The sequence below is a fragment of the Equus przewalskii genome, chromosome 22 (genome assembly GCF_037783145.1).
Source record: "Equus przewalskii isolate Varuska chromosome 22, EquPr2, whole genome shotgun sequence".
Classification (NCBI taxonomy): domain Eukaryota; kingdom Metazoa; phylum Chordata; class Mammalia; order Perissodactyla; family Equidae; genus Equus; species Equus przewalskii.
In genome coordinates this window covers 39,027,058-39,046,860 of record NC_091852.1, presented here as the reverse complement: position 1 = coordinate 39,046,860, position 19,803 = coordinate 39,027,058, and the positions used below count along the sequence as shown (strand labels likewise).

General features: G+C 47.9%; 1 protein-coding gene across 2 annotated transcripts in view; it reads left to right on the top strand.

The window, feature by feature from the left end:
* Positions 1-661: 661 nt before the first annotated feature.
* Positions 662-19,803, top strand: part of LOC103558799 (S-methyl-5'-thioadenosine phosphorylase-like) — a 35,126-nt gene continuing 15,984 nt past the window's right edge. The window contains exons 1-4 of one of the 2 annotated variants that reach the window (XM_070589699.1): positions 662-1,153; positions 9,873-9,959; positions 11,199-11,257; positions 15,572-15,739. In XM_070589699.1, the coding sequence (XP_070445800.1) occupies positions 1,121-1,153; positions 9,873-9,959; positions 11,199-11,257; positions 15,572-15,739 (347 nt within the window). In that variant the 5' untranslated portion in view covers positions 662-1,120. The remainder of the gene's footprint in view (positions 1,154-9,872; positions 9,960-11,198; positions 11,258-15,571; positions 15,740-19,803) is intronic. The other variant, XM_070589700.1, reaches the window with a different exon arrangement.

Below are 19,803 nucleotides of genomic sequence, written 5' to 3'. Positions count from 1 at the left end.
TTGTGCTCTGGGGAAGATTTTTTAACATTTTTCTTCTCATTTCACTTCCACAGCCATCCTCCCACCCCCAGAGTAATCTGCCGCATTTCTGCATCTCAGAACATTACTCTCACCCATTCTGTTTAGGAGAGCTTAATCCATCAAAGGAGGGTAAATTGGATTACCCCAGTAGGGAGAGGATTGGGATTTTGAGAGTAAGGGATTATCCCAGTGGAGGCTGGTGGTGGTGTTGGGGTGTGTGTCTGCTGTGTGTGTGTTTGGGGCAGGGGGCGGGGCCGAGATGGTGGTGACCAGCCAGTGTTGAATGATGAAGACATGAGTCTGGATTCTGAACCTAGGCGTATGGGCCCTTGTCCGAGGTGGGTGGGGTTAAAGATAGCCGGGGTGGGAGTGAGGCAGCGCCTTATCCCCTTTAAAACTCTCCCCTCAGGTTGAAGATCAATAAGCCATAGTTCGTAAATCAGAAAGTTTATCCTGCATATGTAACCCTGTGTATTTCCTTTTTGTCATCCCTGAGTCTCGGGTCAACCCCATTCCTGCTCTGTCCTCCAGGAATTCAGGCAAAGGAGCAAACCCCTGGTCGGGTCGGGTCACCTGGGTAGGAAGAGCAAACCGCGCCCCGCCCCAGGTTGACAGCTGGAGGGAACCTTCGGGAACAGCCAGTTCCTTCCTCTGGAGGAATCTCCCTCCCATGAGAACTTCTGGAAGGCAAATGGGCCTGATTTTACAGACAACGCCTTAGACGCAGCTAACGCTCTATGGTTCTTATGAAAATTAACAAGGCTGATTAAAGTGCAAAGCACAGAGTCTGGGACAATACAAGCGCTCAAGTAACCGTCTCCATTATCATTATGGACCTGTTAGTTACAACCCGGAGTGAAGAAAACCACAGAACGGAAAGGTCCGCCCAAGGGGCGGGACGCGGTAACCTCGAATTGAGGAGCGCGGTGGAGGGGGCGATGCCACACAAGCAGCCAATCCAGCTGTCCCCGGGAGGAAGAGGAGGAGCCAGGGTCGCTCCCGGACTTCGCTTGGCTCCGTCTGGCGGTGAGCTTCTTGGCCCCACGCGCCCGCCTGCTGCCCGCGCCTGGAGAGGCTGCCGAGCCCTCCTCGCGCAGACATGGCCCCAGGTGCCAACCCCGCGACTGTGAAGGTGAGATTACTGGTACCGGCGGCTTCGGTCCGCCCTGCCCTGTGCTCTCTCGTTGCTGCCCCGGGGGATCGTGCCTCCAGGCCTTACGTCCTGCCTGTGCGCCCTCGTCGCGGCGGGGAGGGTCTGGGGCACGGCATCCCGGGCCTGGTCTCCCAGGGGCGGGGAGCGAGGGGACAGGGAACGCTTGCAAACTCGCACAGCTGCATCCGCACCAGGCAGGGCGTGCGCTGGCCTTTGGAGAGGGACAGTGCGGGGGCTGCGCCCGCCCCCCAACCCTTCCCAGGCGCCATTCCTTTCCGGGGAGATGCGCCTGGCTGAGGCTAGCACGTGTGCCAGGTGAGGGGGCCCTGCAGCTGGTGAGAGCTCTCTCTGAGCGCCGCCAGATTCACGCTTCCGCTCTGCTAGGCTCGCTGCCCCACGGACCACGTGGGAGAACTGCGTGCTTGCCATTTTGCAAGCTTCTGGCTTTGTTTTTTCCTTCCCAAAGGACATCTCTGTTCTGAGGTTTTCCCCTGCAGCGCAATGCTTTGGGATTCTGAGATTTCTTTACAGCACCGAAGTGGAAGACAGTACAGGGCTCCTCCCTGTTTGGAGGACTCTGGCTTTAAACTGCTTTGTTTGCAACCTGGAAAGTTAGAAGTCAGTTTTCTCGTGCCCTCGGACCTCAGAGGTCTGCGTACAAGGGATCGCCTGCGGTGGGAGCTTGGGCCAGAGAAGGGCTGGAATTCTGAAGCGAGCCGCGAGCTTCCCTGGGGCTTTTAAACAAACACTTCTTTCCTGGTTGGTGCCTGGGAGGGAGTGAAGAGTCACAGAGCCTAGGGAAGAACTGGTGATCAATCTTCAGATCTCTTCTAGGCTGTTTGTGATTGGCTAAGAACCCACCTTACTTGTTTGACTTGAGAAATTCTTGGCGGATGGGATAGGAAGGTCCACCGCCTTCTCGGGAATCTCTTGTGATTCCCCGCTTTGTGTTCACTTATCCAGGGAGAAGACAAATCTCTGGGGTCAGCGTGTAATGAGCCAGAGGGATTCATTTATTAGGTCCTTGCAGCTCTTAATGAGACACTTATGATGGGGAGAAGGGGGGGTCGCAGTCACACTTCCTTATGAAACTCCTTTTGCCATTTTGAAAAGGATCTTGCATTCAACAGATATTGGTGGAACGCTGTTCCCTCACCAGTCACTGAGAACAAGGCAGAAAGCATTTTTATGAAGCTCCTGTGCAAAGGAAGCGAGGTCCTTAGGTGTCTATCTGTAAGTGGGGGTTTTACCGCAGAGTTTCCTGGGACTTTTAGACTTGTGTTGTCTGCCCAGCACGTGGTTGAAACTTATTAAATGGTAGTGCTTCTAAGTAGGGGAGCTGAGAGTAATTTTGAATATCTTTTCTCCAACAATTGAATGGTCATGATAGGTGTCATGAGCCCCCAGCCTTCAGTGGGCAAGCAGGAAACTCTGACCTGTCCCTTACGGGAATGCAGTTCAAGTGATATTGAAAACAGAGAGGGATGCTATTTATGACAGTGTCGCTTTAATCTGGTTCCTCATTCTCCCTGCACCCAGGGGCCCTGTGATATTGGGTTGGTGCGCTAAGTGCAGAGTGGGCGCTGTGGTCGAGCCCCGAGGTGATTATTGAAGGAGGCAGATATTTGGTCCTGGCGAGCAGCTCACTATAAAGTTGAGGTCCACATAGTGCCAGGCCTGCCTGCTGCTTTCTGTCTCTGAGGATGGGAAGGTGACCACTTTGCTGTTGAGAATCCATGATGCCAACTGCAGTCCCCCAACTGCTGAACCAACATCCCACATAGAAAACACGAGGTGCCAGTGTCCAGAGCAAAGCAGGCTTATAGAAGCCATATCCTATCCTCAGATCGTGGAAGGTAGAGCTGGAACGTTCCTTGAGACCATATAGCCACACAAACCCCTTTTTGTGGACGTAGAGCTGAGGCCCAGAAAGGTCAACTGAGGTGTCCAGACTTACACAGTTGGCCCTAGATAGTGACAGAATTGGGCCTAGAGCCTGGCGTTCCACCAGCTGGATGTTCTGAGGCATTTCTGAAATGTGACGTGTGGTCTCTGCTCTGTTTCGTTGTGGAGTAAGGAGATCCTGCAGCCTTAAGGCAGAGGGAGTGTGCAGTGAGGGCGTAAAGCAGGCTGCCTCCCTGTGCCCATGGGGCGCTCTCCCGTGGTGTTGAGAACAGCCGTTTTCTGGGTGGACCTCAGGGAGGTGTCGTCCTTATCAGCCACGGGCGGGTGGTGTGCTTCACCACGAAGAGGGCTGAACCTGTCCTTGGCATCCGGACAGGGCATTCTGAGGGTTCCTTCAATGGGCTATGGCCCCGTCCGGCAGCTGCCCAGCTTTTGCTCTGGAGGATTAAAAATAAATATGATGTAATCTTGGTTGCTATGGCAAGGAGGGGATATGGTTCCCTCATCGGTGGCCTCTCAACAAATGGTATTAAGGGGAAGGGGCAAGTCGTGGAGTCTAGACTGTGGAGAACAGGCCTGGTAAGCTCTTTTTTTGGCTGGCTGTCTGTGGCCAGCAAAGGCCTTCAGAATGAAAGGCCTTGAGTGACCCTCCGAACCTGGGGGACAACCCACAGGCCACAACTGGAAACCAGATGACCAGTGAGTCTTCATTTTTTGCCTAGGGACACAATGGCATTTAGGGCAGGACCTTCCTCCTTCTGTAGGACTGTCCTGAGCATTGCAGGATGGATGGTGCATCTTGGCCCCTCCCCACAAAATGCCAATGCCAGTAGCACTCCCCCAGTCATTGTGGCAGCCAGAAATGTCCCCTGGGTTTCCAGACACCCCCAGGAGAGCCGATTCATGCTCGGGTGAGGGCCCTGGACTAAATCCCCGAGACAGAGATGGCCCGGTGAGGAGACGTCGGAGCAGCCAGGTTTGCGTCCTGACCAGCAGAGAAAGAGATAAGGGGCATTTTTTCTTGCTTTGAGAAAGTTTGTTTTGATTTGGTTAGGTTTTGCTGGAGGTGGGAGTGTGTACAGAAACAGTGACAGGTAATAATGCATTATGTCATTTGATGTTCACAGTTCTCTGAATTAAGGAAAAATCTTCCCCTTCTAGGTGCAGATGAGGAAACAGGTGATAGAAACTTTTGTGTGCAATGGACTCCAGGTCCTTCACTGGGATTGTGATCGTGGCATCCTAGTCTGTGCCTCAGAAGCATCTACAGCGGTGGTTCTCCAAGCCCACCTGGGAATTTGTTAGAATGCAGATTCTTGGGCCCCACCCCAGTCCTGCTGAATCAGAAATTCTTGGGGGCGGGGCCCAGGGTCTGGGTTTTAAAGAGCCTCAGTGGAGTCAGATGCCCACGGAAGTGTGTCTGCATTTTCACCCAGCTCCTCAGGGGGGCCCTAGTGTCCTAGTTGCCTGTGGCTGCTGTAACAGTTACCACGGACTGGATGGCTTGAAACAGCGCAATGTCTCTCTTGCAGTTCTGGAGGGCTGATGTCCAGGATGAGTCCTACGGGGCTACAATTGGGTGTCAGCAGGGCAGATCCTCTTGGAGGATATAACAGGGCATCCATTTCCCTGCCTTTTCCAGCTTCTAGAGGTCACCAGCATCCCTTGGTTCACAGCCGGCATCATACCACCCAGCATCCCTCTGCTTCCAACATCACATCGCCTTCTCATTTGACCTTATAAGGACTCTGGTGATTACATTTAGGGCCCACCCCATAATCCCAGATTATGGATCTCAAGAACCTTAATTGGCTAAGGTAGTGTTCACAGGCTTTGGGGATTAAGATGCAGATAAGATCTCTTTCACGGGCCATTATTCAGCCTATGATGCTTGGCTGGCCCAGATTTTAAAATTTAGGATCTGGGCCCTAGAGGAATGGTGCTCAAATCTGGCTGCACACTGGAACCACCTGGGGACCTTGAAGAAAACGAACTCTGCCTTGCCCAGTTAATGAGATTCTCTGGAGTCTGGGCCCTGGGCTTTGGTATTGACAGCATCCTGGGGGATTCTAGAATCCAGCAGAGGACCCAGGAGGAGCACTGGGAGGAACCTGCCGCTGATCCACAAGCCAAGGAGAGCTCTACAGATTACAGTGAGCACTGAGGAAAACCCTCCTCAAAGTAGCGGGCCATCTCAGGAGGGGAACTGTATCTTCCAGAGAGTGTCTACCTGTTAGAGTAGTATCTTGATTTTTCAAGAGGAGATTGGTTAAATAAAAAACAAAGATGCTCTGGGCCCTCAGGTTATTTCTGAGCAAAATACAGTCATGGGTTGCTTAATGATGGAGATGTATTCAGAGAAACGTGTTGTTAGGTGATTTTGTTGTGTGAATGTCATAGCGTGCATGTACACAAACCTAGATGGCACAGCCTACTACACACCTAGGCCGTATGGTGCTAATCTCATGGGACCACCATGGTATATGTGGTCTGTGGTTGACTGAAACGTTGTTACGTGGCGCACGACTGCATAGCATTACTGTATTAGTTTGCTGGGCTGCCATAAAGGACCACAGCTTGGGTAGCTTAAGCAGGAGAAATTTAGCCTCGTAGTTCTGGAGGCTGGAAGTCTAAGATCAAGGTGTCTGTAGGGTTGGTTTCTCTTGAGGCCTCGCTCCTTGGCTTCCAGGTGGCTTTCTTCCTGTGCCTTCACATGGTCTTTGCTCTTTGTATGTCTGTGTCCTAATCTCCCTTTATAGGGACACCAGTCATATTCGATTAGGGACCCCCTGTGACCTCATTTAACCTTAATTACCTCCTCAAAAACCCTATTTCCAAATATGGTCTCACTCTGAGGTATTGGGGGTTAGGACTTCAATATACGGATTTGGGGGAAGCATTTCAGCTCGTAACCATCACCTACCTGGCTGGCTTACAGAGGGGGAGTCATGTCAGAGATGGAGCCCCAGTTATCTTCGTGGACCACATTGCAGGTTTTGAACAGGCCTCCCAGACTGGACATTGGGCCACTCTCTCCCCATACAGCTGGACTTCCAGGAGTTTGCAAGGCCCTGGGAGGCCTCCAAGCCAGGTCGGCCCAAGAAGGCTGTGTGCTTGCATAGACTTGCCAGTGGCAACCAGAGCCGAAGGACTGAGATGTTGAGATCAGGGAGTGCCGCCAGCTCGAGCTCTGGCTCCCTTGCCTCCTCGTGAGCTTGAGGCACCCAGAGGCAGCCGTCTCCCTGGCATGAGCTGGTCTCCACAGCTTGGAGGTGTGGGGTTTTGAGAATGCCGTCACTGAGTGCTGGGCTCCTTGAGGTAGCGTGTCCCTGCCCCAAAGTCATGGTGAGTGGTTCCTGAAACCAGGTGAGCTATGTGAGGTTCCCTGGGTCCAGGTACCAGTGGACATAGACGCAGGGGAGGGGTTAGTGTGAGCCCTTCGCCACTGCTGGAAGTACGCATTCCGGCCAGGTAAGCCAGCATTTAGACGAAATGCTTTCAGGTCTAAGAGAGGAAGGCAGACGCTCTCCTCTTTTTGTGGAGATTGACTGGCTGCTCCATCATGGAAAGTGTGGGATGGACCACTAATTGTTAAAATTTGCCAATGACCTTGATTGACTGGAGGTCCCTGTTTCAGAACTTTATCACGTGCAATGAAGAAGTCCTGGCTGGGCAGAATTGGCCCAGAAATTCCATCTCGGTCCTCGAACACATTTCCTAGGCCTCCTAGGATTGCCTGGACTGAGGGCTGATGCTGCTGGCCCAGGAGGCCTGGTAAGGTCTTGTCATTGCTGTCTGAGTGTGGCTGATGTCACCGATGGAGACCCCTCTCCCCTCCAGGTTCACTTAGACGCCCAGAGTCATCGTTTCTGTGCTTGCTCTGTGACCTTGGTCCAGAACTTGACCCCTCTGAGCATCAGTTTCCTCAGTACATGGAGGCAGTGAAACTTTTCTCATAGGGTCTGACGTTATAAAGGACTCCAGGGGGTGTTGGGAGCTGGTCCGTCATCGTGGGTGAGTGTGAAAGAGCTGGGTTCCTCTTCCAGCTTTGATGCTTATGATTTGTTCTTGGAGAAGTGTCTTGATTTGTATGCGTTCCTTCTCTGTAAAATGGGTGTAATACTGCAGGGCCTATCTTATAGGGCGGATGAGAAGATCAGAGGACGTGAGGCCGCTGAGGCGGTTAGCACAGTGCCTGTGACGTGTAGGTGCTGAGACCCAGTTCCTTTATTACCACGGCAGGGCCTGAGTTGACTGTTGAATTTGGAGGCTAAGGGGTGGACAGAATTAGGCCATCCGTGCTTGGGAGTTTCGTCCTAGTCGTACTCTGCTATGGGCCAGCAGGTGGCGGCATTGCCACATCTTGGCACTGCTGGCCTCCCTCTGCAGCAGGAAAATGGTTAGAGGTCCCTGGTGAGGCAGTACTCAGTCGCTACACTTGTCCTGTAACCCTTGCTAGATACGGTTTTCCATAAACAAGCAGAGCCGGTTGGGTGACCGGATGTGCCCACCTGCAGATAATTCCAGAGCCGGAGGCCCCACCCTGGCCTTTCTGGCGAGCAGGAGCAGCTCTTCTTTTCGTGGCCAGCACTCCATGTTCCTCGCTGAGGGCTGAGTACCAGCTTCTAATGCAGTCCTCGTGCAGCCAGCGTGGTGTGGACTGAAGCTTGGGGCCGTGAGGGTGGGCTCGACGGCCTGAACTTCGGCAGGACCCCTGGTCAGCGTTTCTCACCCGCGGCTGCGATGCTTCCTGAACCGAGAGGGTGGTTTCAGAAGACGGTGTGGGCTGTGTTTCGTGTGTACAAGTCCGAGAGTTAGTGCTGAATCCGGAATGGGGGGGCCACGGCCCAGGGAGCATTCAGAATCAACCAAGTCAAAGTGGAAATAAGCAAACACAACAAAAAACCAGAAGTTTCCATGAGCAGCAGAATCCCAGATAATTAGAGTCCGCAGTTCGGTTCTGTGTTCTGGGCGATGCCATGGGCTGGACCGTGCATTAGGCCCCCCGTGATCTTGGTGCTTCAGAGAATGTGAAATGGAGGATAAAACGGAGAAGCCAGCTAGAGGAAGGCTTAGCATTGCATCAAACAGTGTTATTTAAAAAACATCTACTGAATTGGCGTGATTTAAATGTACTGACTTAAGTGACCACTTTTGTTGGTTTGAAAACTGTCAGAAAGAAATGGGTTGGCTAGAACGGGTAACCTGCTGTGGTTCCAACAATGCACCACAAGGTGGCACCAACTTCACAAACTGTTTTAGCCGCTTAAGGAAGTTGTGGGGACACGAAGTTCTCAACCCCGTAACCTGCAGTTCTTCTGTGAAATCTTCCTAAAATGTCCTTATTATCTTCTTCTTTGGATTTTTCTTTTTCAGGAAACTGAGGGCCAGAGAGGTAACCATTTTCCAAGGTATTAACGTAAATCAACTTGTGGAACCTGATCTGAAAATATTTCATTCAGTTGTTCAGCGAGTTCTTAACTCTGGAATTTTCTCTCAAGGAGCTACTTTTTCTATTTAGTAGAAATTTTATTCAAGTGACAACAGATTTAAAACTTTTCATTGACAAAAGGAAGTGCTCAGTTCCCTTTCCGTTAGATTTCCAGTATAGTGTTCTCTCTACAGCCTGTTTAAATCTAAACAGGACAATTTAATTACTGTTTCTCCTCTAGGAATTATCAGCCCAGGGAAACCTTCCTAGTTTCAGTTATTTCATTTTTCGTTAACAGTTCAGTTAATGTTTAGTTATTTGTGTAATTGTTCTTGTTTGTGTTTCTTAGTCATCGAATTGGATTACTCTAGAGGGTGGTGCCGAGTTTCTTTAACTCCAGTTAATCCCTGAAGACAAGAACTGTTAAATTAATCTCTGGAAAATGCACTTCAACACTTGAACTTAAAAAAAATTTAGAACTCCCTTTGAATTACTTACTTATATTTACATATGTGTATGAAGGACAGTTGGATTTCATAAATATACATGAGGCTAACGTTTCCTGCTATTCCAGACTCTTCTATCTCATCCCCTACAGCTCTGTGATTTTAGTGGCATAGGAAAGAGAAATCTCTGTTGCTTTATCAAGTGGGGTAATGAGGAGCAATCATTACCAAATGGCTATACTGAGTATTTTCTATCCCAGCAGTCTTTTGAACATTCTTTATGCCATAGCCTATTTAGTAGAGAAAATAAGATTGATTAGAGAGTCCTTCCCACAACCACATTTATTTATTTATTTATTTATTGAGGAAGATTAGCCCTGAGCTAACATCTGCTGCCAATCCTCTTCTTTTTGCTGAGGAAGATTGGCCCTGGGCTAACGTTGTGCCCATCTTCTTCTACTTTATATGTGGGACACCTGCCACAGCATGGCTTGACAAGCGGTGCATAGGTCCGCACCTGGGATCTGAACCAGTGGACCCGGGCCACGGAAGTGGAACGTGCAAACTTAAGTGCTGTGCCACTAGGCTGGCCCCCACATTTATTTATTTTTAGGTTTGGTTTTCTAACTTAAGCTAGTTAAAGTACCTTTGTTTGCTAATTTGCTATTCAGATAGTCCAATAAATATGATAAGAGTCCAATAGCCTCATACTTTGGTTATTACTAGAATATAGTAGGCTTTCAAATGTTTGTTGAATGAATGATTGTTTTTCACTAATGTTCTGATTTTTAAAAACATAGGGCTTAGCGAGAATGGAGAAGAGCAGTTGAGTATAAATAAATGAATTTTTTGAAAATAATGTTTTGTTTTTAATGAAAAATGATCAAATATGGTATCTTTTTCTTATCTCCCTTAGATTGGAATCATCGGCGGAACAGGCTTGGATGATTCAGAAATCTTAGAAGGAAGAACTGAAAAATATGTGGATACTCCGTTTGGCAAGGTTAGTCTCCAATTAGTGGAGACAAACTAGCTTTTTCCTTTCTCCTTGCTGGCTTGGTTTTTAAGATTAAAAATTTTAAAAAATTTAAAAATTTTTTAAATTGCTTTTGTGTTGGCAGCCCAGGGCTGCCTCCCCCAGGCTGAGAGGGGCCGGAGTCCTGGCACTGGGTCCCACCAGCTGAGACAGTGGCCCTGAGGATACCTGGGGCATACGGGAGAGAACGTGGCTTTTGAACATGTGCACTAACTTCTCAACTTCTGTCCCTGGAAGCCAGATGCTCATGCAGACACAGCAACGGTACTTTTCAGGTCTCTGCATCCAAATCAGCTTCTAATTTGGGGCCCACATGTCACACCACACTAATTTAGCAGATAGACTGATTACAGATGGGAGGAAATGTCATTGCCAAGCGGCCTTTCCTTAGGAAGCCCTGCCCAAAGGGGGGTTTCTCAGGGATCCACCGCATGATTGCATAACTGAACTGGAAATAAAACTCCTCCTTTCTGTTAAAAGGAGGCTGTTTGTTCCAGCCCACATGTCACCCAGCCAGGGCGCGGGAGTCTCCCTCCTCCTGATTCCATAGTGCTCCTTCCAGACATGGCAGCTCCTCTCATCCTCCCACCAGGATCCTGCGTCTGGCAGTCCCAACTAAACTCTCTCCTTTTCAGCCAAGTCCTTAGATGGACCTCACGTCCTCCAAGCCCTGCGGTCGGCTCAGTTCACTTCTTCCCCTCACGTTGTCTTCACCTCCTCGGTTCTCAGGACCTTTCCCTCCATGACCTCAGGTCACTGCATGGCCATCTTAAACCCGGGTAACGTGGCACACAGTTCCAGTGCTGAGTTCCTAAATTCCATGACAAGGGCCTCCTGTCCTTCCCACGTTTCACTCTCACACCTGTTCTTGAACCTGCCAGATACCCTTGACACATGTGTAGTTGACGATCATATCATCAGAGTGCCCTGGGGTGCTTGCTACAAAGAGCTCTTACTAAAGGGGACCTCCCCACGCACCAGGGTGGCCTTCCGGTGACTCTCTGTGCTCAGAGAGGGCTCAGTGAGGACTGATGGGGTGATCAAGTCGATCCTCAAATCCAGACTCTTTACTTCTTTGAAGCGTATCTTCAGACTCCAAGTTTCTGGGAATCCTGTTGTGGTGGAACCGTTGAAATGGCAGCTTTTTAATCATTCATATGTATGTTTTCAACTCACTGAGTTGTAACCATTTTTCATTATGTGCAGCCTTCTGATGCCTTAATTTTGGGGAAGATAAAGAATGTTGACTGCATTCTCCTTGCACGGTAATGTATTTCAAAACATTTTGAATGTTACTAAAGGAGAATTTAAAGTTAAGTTCTAGAAAGAGTAGTGATGCAGGTATGAGATTTTATGCGTTGCTGGAGCCAGGGCATCTTAGTCACTGTGATTGACCACTTAGGGTTTGGGGAAGTTTTATTGACTTTTGAGATCAAGACCCACTCCCCCCCACCGCCATCCCCCAGCTTAGGTTGAGAAAGTGGTTAGAATAATGCAGTGAGTGATAAGATGAGTCTGACTACAGTCGAAGCTCTGGTTTCAGTTCTAGCTACAGGAAGAAATGTTTTCTTCTGTTTCTCTTTCCTTCTTCTTTTTCTAATTAACAAGTTAAAGCAAAACTGCTTCATTCATGACCCCTTGTGTGGCAATAGTTCTAAGTTTTCAGAGAGTGGCTTTCTGGTCCCTGAAATGGTTTCTCTGGTGTCCACACCCTTGTTTTCTTGACAAGGCTAGTGCTGTTCCGTATTATAGAGGAGGCAAATTATGTTTATCACACAGTTAGAAATTAGTCAGACTACATCTGTTAGCTTTCTACTGCTGCATAGCATATTACTACAAATTTAGCGGCTTAAAATAGCATACGTTATCACTCAGTTGCCAGGTGAACAGGAGCGTGGGCACAGCTTAGCCAGGTCTTCTGTTCAGGGTCACACAAGGTCATTCAAGGGCTTGTTCTCATCTGGAGCTCCAGGTTCTCCTTCGGTGGCAGAATTCAGTTCCTCCGGGTTGTAGGACTGAGGCCTTCAGCTCTCAGAGGTGGTCCGCATTCCATGCCATGTGGCCCTCTCCGTGGGCAGTTCATATGACAACAGCTTGCTTGCTTCTCCAAGGCCAGCAGGAAGTCTCTAGTGTGTGCTGGCCAGGTGGAGCCTGACTCTGGGAGGACCTCCCAGCGCATTTGCTGTATTCTATTGGTTGGAAGTGAGTCTTGGGTCCCCCTGCAGTTGAGGAGGAGGAGTTATTCAGAGCATGAAATTTGGGAACCACCCTAGGCTCTCTCTTCCACACTGCGTTTTTGAAACAGAAATGGCTTCACTGATTCTGCAAGTGAAAGGAAACTTGGACAAAACAAAAAGACAACCTACCAACTGGGAGAAAATATTTGCAAACCATCTGTCTGACCAAGTGGTTGATTTCCAAAATATATAACGAACATGTACAACTTAACAATATAAAAACAAACAACCTGAACAAAAAATGGGCAGAGGATATCAACAGGCATTTTTCCAAAGGAGATATACACATGGCCAAGAGGTACATGAAAACATGCTCAACATCACTAATTATTAGGGAAACGCAAATCAAAACTACAAGGAGATTTCACCTTAAACCCGTCAGAATGGCTATAATTGACAAGAAATAGCAAATGTTGGAGAGGCTGTGGAGGAAAGGGAATCCTTATCCACTGCTAGTGGGAATGCAGACTGTTGCAGCCACCATGGAAAGCAGTATTGAGATTTTTCAAAAAATTAAAAATAGAACTACCATGTGATCCAGCTATCCCACTCCTGGGTATTTATCCAAAGAACATGAAGTCAACAATTCAGAGAGGTTCATGCACTCCCATGTTCATCACAGTGTTATTCACAATAGCCAAGACGTGGAAGCAATCCACGTGCCCATCAACTGATGAAGGAATAAAGAAGACGTGTATGTATGTATATGGAATACTACTCACAATGGAATACTACTCAACCATAAAAAAGACAAAATGCCATTTGTGACCACATGGATGGAACTTGAGGGTGTCATGCTAAGTGAAATAAGCCAGACAGGGAAAGACAAAGACCATATGATTTCACCCATATATGGAAGATAAACACATGGATAAAGAGAACAGATTAGTGGTTATCAGAGGGGAAGAGGGTAGGGGGGGAGAGAAAGGGGTAAAGGAGCACAGATGTATAGTGATGTGTAAAACCTAGACTGTTGGTGGCGGAAACTGAGATATAATAATGTGCACCTGAAATTCACACAGTGTTATAAGCCAGTATGACCTCTATAAAAATAAAATTTAAAAAAGCTCAGCTGAATGCAGTAGAATTAAATTTTAGTTTCAGATGCTCACACAGGGTTGGTTTCAGGCAACCTTCTTTGTTGGTCTATGGTCATTGCTGGAGAGTCGCTTAATTTTATACTCCTGCCCACTGAACTGGGGCGTGTCACACCGTCAACTATTTGAGCCTTTAACACAGTGGTTCTTACCTGCTTTTGATGTCTGAATTTCTTTTGAAAATCTAATCCGAGTTTTGGAGCCCAGTCTTAGAAAAATGCATGTGCTTTCTGGGCATTCCTGGGCCTCCGCCCTCTGAGAGGACATCTGTGAACTCAGGGTAAAAACCCTGATCATACACTTGTCTGAAGTTATATACAAATTATGTTAATGTTTTTAATAATTCTGTTGTCAGTGACCAGAAAAGACATTAAAGTTGCTTTTAAAACATATCTATGGGATGATACAAGGGATATTTAATAACGACCCTGTGGTGCAGGTATTTTTATTATGCGTTTTACAGATGAAAAAAATTGAGCCAAGAGAGCTGAGTGGCTTTGATGAGGTCACATGGCTAGTAGGTGGCAGAGCTGGGGTTTGAACCCAGGCACTGTTACTCCAAAGCCCACACTTGTAATCATCATTGCACACAGTGAGATTTTTGTGTGTTCGGTTACTTCCTTGAAAGCCTGTCTCAGTGTTATCACATGTGAAGAACGCTGGGCTCTTGACATGTGGCCTTTCTGTGCTAGAACAGCATGTGTGATATTTGTAGTTTGTGAAGCAGCCAAGAATAATTTTAACTTTCCATGTGAAATACTGCTTGTGAGTAACCATCTGACACGTGTGAATTTTAGAAATAATCTTAGAAATTGGGTTCCCTTTACTGGCTGTTTACTGATGCTCTGGGTGTACGTGTGCGTGTTTAAGTGCTCAAAGAATTGCCACCAAACACATTTGTTTGTCCAGAAAATTGAGCTACACATGGCAGCTCCTGTTCGAGGTACCAGCAAGGAGACAGACAGGGGCTTTGCCCTCTCGGGGCTGATTCTAGTGGGAAAGACGGACACTGAAAAGGAAAAGTTTCAGTTGCTGATGGATGCTAGAAAGAAAAACAAGGTCATGGGATAGTGGTGTGACTTAGACGCAGTGGTCATGGAAAGCACTTCTCTGAGGAGGTGACACTGGAGCTGTGACCTGACGAGGCCTGAGCAGGAATGAGCGTGGATGAGCAGCGAGAAGCCAGTGAGCTGAGTTGGGACAGGAAGGGATAAAGACTGGCCGAGGTGGCGTTAGTAGACTGGTGCCCACATGGCGTGAGGGCCGTGGGTGTAGGATGTTTGGATTTTATTTGAAGTGTGACAGGAATCATTGGTGGTTTCATTAGCTTTTCCGAAGCTGCCGTTACAAAGGAGCACAGGCTGGGTGGAAAGAAGTTGTGTCCTCACAGTTCTGGAGGCCGGAAGCCCACGACGAAGGTGTCAGCAGCCTGCATCCTTCTGAGGGCCGGAGCGAAGACGTGTTCCGGGCCTGTCCCTTTGGCTCGCAGATGGCCATCTTCTCCCTGTGTCTCCACGTGTCCTTCCCTCTGTGTGTGTCCAGATTTCCTCCTCTACTGAAGACACCATTGGTGTTGGGGTGGGGCCCACCCTAATAAGCTCATTTTAACTTAATTACCTCTTTCAAGACCCCGTCTCCGAATACAGTCACATTCTGATGCACCGGGGTTCAGGACTTCCCCATAGGAGTTTGGGGGGACAGTTCAGCCCATAACAGTGGTCACGCGTGAGGTGATCGGCTTTTCGACAAAACCTTCTAATGTCCTCATAAACAACTGGGGACTCTAATGTTTTAAATGAATCATTAACTTAGTTAGGTGATCAGACAGAAAGGAATGGAGAGATTCAGCTGGAAACTTGAGTTTCTGTTTCTGTTTTGCATCTTTCTTCAGTGGCATGTCTTGTTCTGTTTCATGGCTCGTGTAAGGCCAGATGCCCCAGATTCTGGGGTGTTTGGTGCCCCCCAGGACAGAGACAGCACATCTTCCTGGAGAGTGAATTCTGATTAAGTTATTACCTACTCTTGACAGGAAAATAAATCCGTAGAATGTACAGCTGGCGTGCGCCTAAGACCAAGTAGTTTCTACTCACAGTGGACTAGTCATTGCCCGACCTTCTAATTCTTCCTCTGCCAGTGGAAGTGCTTTGGTTGAAGGGCCGGAAGGCACTGCTGTAGGTTAGTTTTCTTCTCTAACAGTGTTAAAACGCCCTCTCACTCCCTACCATATTTCCTGTCCCTCCCACAGGCACGGGAGGCAGCATAGCATCATGCCCTCAGAAGTCAACTACCGGGCGAACATCTGGGCTCTGAAGGAGGAGGGCTGCACACACGTCATCGTCACCACCGCCTGCGGTTCCTTGAGGGAGGAGATTCGGCCCGGAGACATCGTCATTATCGACCAGTTCATCGACAGGTGAGCAGTCATCTGAGAGGCTTGAGGCTCCTGGAAGAGCATCCCCAGCTCCGATGGGCGATGTGTGGGCCCCTGGGGGAGGGGGCAGACCCAGAGAGCTGCTTTAAGCTTCTTATTGTGGGGGTTTTTAACATACACAGAATAAAATAAGAATCAAGAAGCATCCTTGATTGTTGTCTGATGAAATGAAACTCTGGTTGAACCATATGAAGTTGCCCGTTCTGTATGTCAAGAAATACTTGAATATCAGCAGTTTCAGGTGGTCCAACCTAATAAATAATGGGGTATACCAAAAGCATCACAACCCCTCACCTATCATTTTCTGATTATTTGTTAGCACTTGATACTAGATACATGTCATCCACTTTCCCCTCTAGAATATAAACCACGTGGAGGCAAAGACCCTCTCTGTTCTGATCGCACTTTGACCCTAACACCCATGACAGGGCCTGACCTCTGGTTACTCAGTCATTATTTTTTGAGTGGTTGAATGAACATGATCATTCCAAAGGAGAGACAGCCTGGAGTTCTTGAAAATCTCTCTGGCTGTCAAAGTGCGAGCATTTGGAGGTAACGACTTAAGAAAATGGTTGCTATATGGTTGTTTAATAAAGCAGAGTACAGAACTCCACGTTCAGAATGATTTGGATTTATAAAGTATTATACATGATACTGGAAAGAAAATCTGATTGGGTCCTAAACCTGGGATTAATTCATTACTTACGAGGTATAACTATACACTGTTGCATTTCCCAGATCTTTCTCACATGTAGTAAATGTAGATGGTTCACGCGCTGGCGCTTTCAAGAAAGTGGTTGAGGCAGAAAGATGTTGACTAGAAAGAGCACGGGTGTTGCCCTCAGATCGGGATTCATTCTGTCTTGGCACTTCGTAGCTGTGTGACCTTCAAATCCTGAGGCTTCTGTTTTCTTTCATGTGCTGTGTGGATAACGTGCCTCCTTTGTCTTGGCCTGGGGGGTTCAGAGTCTCTAGCAAGTGCCTTTCTGGGATCTAGTGTATGTTACCTGCCCGATAAATGGTTGCTGTTGTGAGCGTGGACATGTTGGCCAGAGGGGTCCAGTGGTCTAGGGCAGAGGATGGATTCTTATCATGGAAATGGAGGTTTATGGTAAAGAATTGCACAGGAAGCCTGTGCTTAGCTTTCTCCCATTCCTGTCGGCAGCTGTTTGAAACCCTGGCTGCTCTCTCACAGCTTCCTGCCCGTCTCCTTTGCTCTTCGTTGAGTCTGTTGCTCTTGACAAGACAACACGCTATTAGGCGTGGACTCACCTTCCTCCTCCTCCCTCCCTTTGACCAGTTACATGCATTCCTGTCCTTTGTCATCTTCCTGTATTTACCTGTCCCAGAAGTGGGGGCAGCTACCTCCCATATGAGGTTGACTCTTCCTGTGGTCTGTTCCCCAGCCTGTTCTGTTGTCACCTCCTCACCGCATATCCTTAGTGTCATTCAAAATGCTCATAAGCTCCCAGTTTTTGAGTTCCTACTAGGTGCCACAAATCAGGTAATCTCATTCACAGCATCAAGGATGGTTTTTCCAGTTTATAGTTGAGGAAACTTAAGCACAGACATATTGATCGTTTGCTAGTAAGTGGGACCTGTGGGGTCTGAATTCAGGTTAGTCTGTGACCTCAGCCACGCCTCACACGTAGACTTCCAGCTCCACGTGCCCCTCAAGACCCACACTGGCTACAAGATAGAGGACAAGGTCCCAAGGATACCTCACACTTTGTCTTCAGGATTAAATTATCCTCTTAGTTGGCCTCTAACCCCCTCCCCCGAGCTCCTCCTCCTCTCTTTGGTAACTTGCTCAGTTGATGATTCTGAGACACTGCCGTCCACCTGGTGGTCATTGCTGTGGATCCGTGTCGTCCCTACATCCAGAGTCTCTCCACGTCATGCCTTCACGTGCCTTGAATCCACCCTCTCTTCTCTATCCCCACAGCCCTCATCCATGTCACTTCTTCACTTAACGCTCCTCTCCAGCTCGTCTCCCCTCAAAGCCGGTTTCCATACTGCTCCCTGAAAATGTAACAGAAACGAAGATACAGGCACAAGAGTGCTGGAAACCAAGTATCTGCTGCCCTCTGGGAGGGCTCGCCCCGGAATCTGCCCCTCGGGTTGTATCTGAGCAGGGATCAGCATCAACTCGAACCCAGATTTCCAAACTAGCAGCTCAGTCCGGGGAGAAGGGATGTGCTAACACGCTGTCTGCGCCGAGACCTCAGCTCCTCCTGGAACTGGATGAATGCTTTCCAAGTTCCTCCTGTCACTGATGCTGAGGATCTTTGACATGTGCTTAAAAATATCTTGTCACCTGTGTGGTGGTTTCTTCCATTGCTTCTGTTCTGAGTATCCCTGCTCATTTTCTTCTCCCCAGGGAAATACTCAAGTTTACTATCTGGCCACATCTGGTCTTCTGGACATGAAGTCAAGTTGTTTCTGGATAATTCTGAAGTGAAAGAGAATATTGAGCTCTTTCCAAGTGTCAGATACTGTTAGGCCCTGGATAATTAACACTCACATACCTATTGCTCGAAGAGATGGTTAGAACCCCCTTTTTAGACACTGACACGTTATGGAAGTTTAAAATACACATGCCTCTCCAGCCAGCCTTCTGCTTTTGCGGTTCAGAATCCTAAGAATAAAAGCACCAAATGGTGCATCTTTCTAGACACATGTATGAGGATGTGTGCAGTGTTTCCTGGGTGAGTAGCCTAAGGCAGTGGTTGAACAAGCATCCCGTGGGATGTCATGAAGCTGTGACAGGATTTGTTAAAGCTCTGTATGTTGCCGTGGAGCACTGTCCATGATACTCTACTGTGGGAACAAAGCTGCGTAAGAAACTAGTAAATGCTTTTATAGTCCTTTATCACAGCACTAGGAGGCATCCCACATACCTTATTATCCCCTTTCCTGATGAGAAAACTGAAGCCCAAAGAGACTGTGACCACCTGTGTCAGAGCTGGGACGTTGTCCTTGTATGACCGCTCTTCATGCTGTGTTGAGCGAGACCTCATGAAAAAGAATAGAAAATGAGAAGGGAACACTGTGTTCCCTGTTTATTGAGCAGTGTTGCCTGGTTGGGATATCAACACCAATTGGTTTTTCTCCATGCCTGTGGCACCATAAGCAGTTAGGTACACTCATTAGATTGGAGCAATTCATAACCTTTCGGTCGTTCTGGTTAATAGAAAAGACTCATTCCATTTCTTAATTTGTTGCTGTTCACATCAAAACTTCCTCTACTTCTCCCTACCATAGTTTTAAACTCTCTCTCTTCCTTTCCCTGGCTAAGTGCCCACCTTCCTCCTCTAGATGAGGACCCTTTGTGCCTGACTCCGTGACCCAAATCTTCCAGGATTTGACCTTTCATTTATAAATGTACTCACAACAGCACTGTCCTTAAATATGTGTATGCGTAACCCCCCACACACATATACCTAGGATTTAGGGAGCTCATTGTTAATCCTGTTAACCTTGAAAGTTTGCAGATTGCCTAGGGTATAAATAGCCTTTTGATCTAACCAATCGGTGATTTGGCCCTAAATATTTATGCCATCTCCACCCGTTTATATACTTTTTTTAAATTGTCTTTCGTGTTCTAATGTATGCTAAAATTAGTATGCTATCCAACGTGAGTATCTGTGTTTCAAAGTGTTTAAATAGTAATCAATGTTTGTCATAAAATAAACTGTTTACAATATTTGCAACTTTCAACAAGACAAGAGAATTAGGTCAAACACAAAAGGTTAGAGGTTAGGCAAGACAAGAAGAGTCCATGACTAGTGAGAAGATGATCTAGAATGAAATTTAGCATCTGGTGCAAGATCTCTGGGGAGGCCCGTGAAACTCTCACCAACACCATGCTTCCTTCCTCTTACCTCTGTCCCATGTGGCCAGCAAGAGGTATTCTCAGTTGGATCAGAAGCATACTCTTCAATTCAGCCACTTGGGGGCAATACCACAGTCGTTGGTGGCAATACCACAGCCATTGATGACACACCACACAGGTGCCATATCTCCATGAAACACCATCCCCCCAC